The sequence below is a fragment of the Austrofundulus limnaeus genome, unplaced genomic scaffold, assembly GCF_001266775.1.
Source record: "Austrofundulus limnaeus strain Quisiro unplaced genomic scaffold, Austrofundulus_limnaeus-1.0 Scaffold320, whole genome shotgun sequence".
NCBI classification, from domain to species: domain Eukaryota; kingdom Metazoa; phylum Chordata; class Actinopteri; order Cyprinodontiformes; family Rivulidae; genus Austrofundulus; species Austrofundulus limnaeus.
In genome coordinates this window covers 298,444-300,072 of record NW_013952722.1, presented here as the reverse complement: position 1 = coordinate 300,072, position 1,629 = coordinate 298,444, and the positions used below count along the sequence as shown (strand labels likewise).

Below are 1,629 nucleotides of genomic sequence, written 5' to 3'. Positions count from 1 at the left end.
GTCTATGTTGTGTGTCTGTCCCTGTCAAATAAACTTAATAATAATAATAATAATTTTAGCTGTAGAGTTGCTAATTTAAGCCAAGTTTTGTTATCTTTAGGATATGTTTACCTAATATTAGCAGTTGTACAAATTTTAGCATTTGTTTAGCTAATTCTGGCTACATATAGTTAATTTTACATTAGATTTACTTATTTTAGCTATAATTTTGTTATCTTGAGATTTTTAGCTAAATTCTGCTACAGTTTTCTGCTTTTTAGATACTGTTTCACTGCTTTTAGCTGCTTTTAGTTTGTAGCTTGTGGTTTTCTTTCTTTAGCCTTTGTTCTGATTATTTTAACTTTAGCCACCCAGTTTTAGCTTCTATAACAAATGTCATCAGTTGTTCAACTTTCAAACAAATACGGTCTCTTTAGYTGTTTTTGTTGATTCGTTCTTTCTTCAGATCTCCAGCTGGACTATTCCCTGACTGACGACTTCTGTCAGAACCACTTCCTGGTGGGCTTGCTGCTGCGGGAGGTGGGTGCGGCGCTTCAGGAGCACAGAGAGATCCGTCAGATCTCTGTCCAGGTGCTGAAGGGGCTACAGATTAAACACACGTTTGACGACCGCTACGCTGCCAAAGTAAGTTCAGGAACTCTGACGTCGAGCTTTGCTTTTTGTTCGTTCAAGATTTTAGTGAATTTAGGTTTGAATAATGTGTGAACTTTGTATCCAGCTTTAATTTCCCCTGAACGTCTGCTGTGTCTCCTCAGAGCCACCAAGCCAGACTGGCCACTCTGTACCTGCCTCTGTTCGGCCTCCTTCAGGAGAATGTTTACAGACTGGACATCAAAGACTCAGCTCCTCTCAGCAACAACAATGTAAGTCTGACACCTGCTGGTGGCAAAAGAAAAGGTCCCTCTCATGTCCACAGCAGAGTCAGTACCTGCCTAAACCTGTAAACATTAGGCTCAGTCAGCTCAGCATGTCACTGTCTTCACTGCATGATGGTTTCTGTCCCAGAACCCAAGGGAGGACTCTCTGGTACCAAACTCCRTGCTGACTCCTCAGAAACCTGGGAGCTGCATAGAAAACGCTCTCCACAAAGATGTGTTCGGGGTCATCTCTGGGACAGGTGATGACTCACTTACCTGTCAATCATAAGCTGATAGTCAGTGGCAATTTATTTAGTTTTTACCTTATTTGTTACCTTTTTTAAAGTGATCATAGTCTGTCACATATTGGCTTTAATAMCCTAATTACTTAAATATTCAGTGGTGGGCAGCACTAATCTAAATATTAGTTGCACTAACCCTAAAGCACTAACTCAAATATTTAGGTCCCCTAATTCTAAAGCCCTAAAGCACTAATCAGGAAATTAGCTCCCCTGTTAGTGCTTTAGGGGAACTGTGCCCACCACTGTAAATATTTATATATGTTTATTACATTTTTCACTTAAGCACATCGTCATTGTGTTCCTGACATTCTGCATTCTGGGGGTGATGATGATGTATATATACAGTCTGTCTATCTATCTATCTGTCTGTCTGTCTGTCTATCTATCTATCTATCTACCTCATCTGTCTGTCTGTCTATCTATCTATCTATCTATCTATCTATCTATCTATCTATCTATCTATCTATCTA

The 1,629-nt window shown here is 39.6% G+C and overlaps 1 protein-coding gene across 10 annotated transcripts in view; it reads left to right on the top strand.

Moving 5' to 3' along the window:
* The window catches only part of dock9b (dedicator of cytokinesis 9b), a 148,412-nt gene that overhangs the window by 99,587 nt on the left and 47,196 nt on the right, over positions 1–1,629 (top strand). For all 10 annotated transcript variants that reach the window (XM_014022222.1, XM_014022227.1, XM_014022217.1 and 7 more), the window contains exons 30-32: positions 446–624; positions 756–863; positions 1,006–1,117. In XM_014022222.1, the coding sequence (XP_013877676.1) occupies positions 446–624; positions 756–863; positions 1,006–1,117 (399 nt within the window). The remainder of the gene's footprint in view (positions 1–445; positions 625–755; positions 864–1,005; positions 1,118–1,629) is intronic.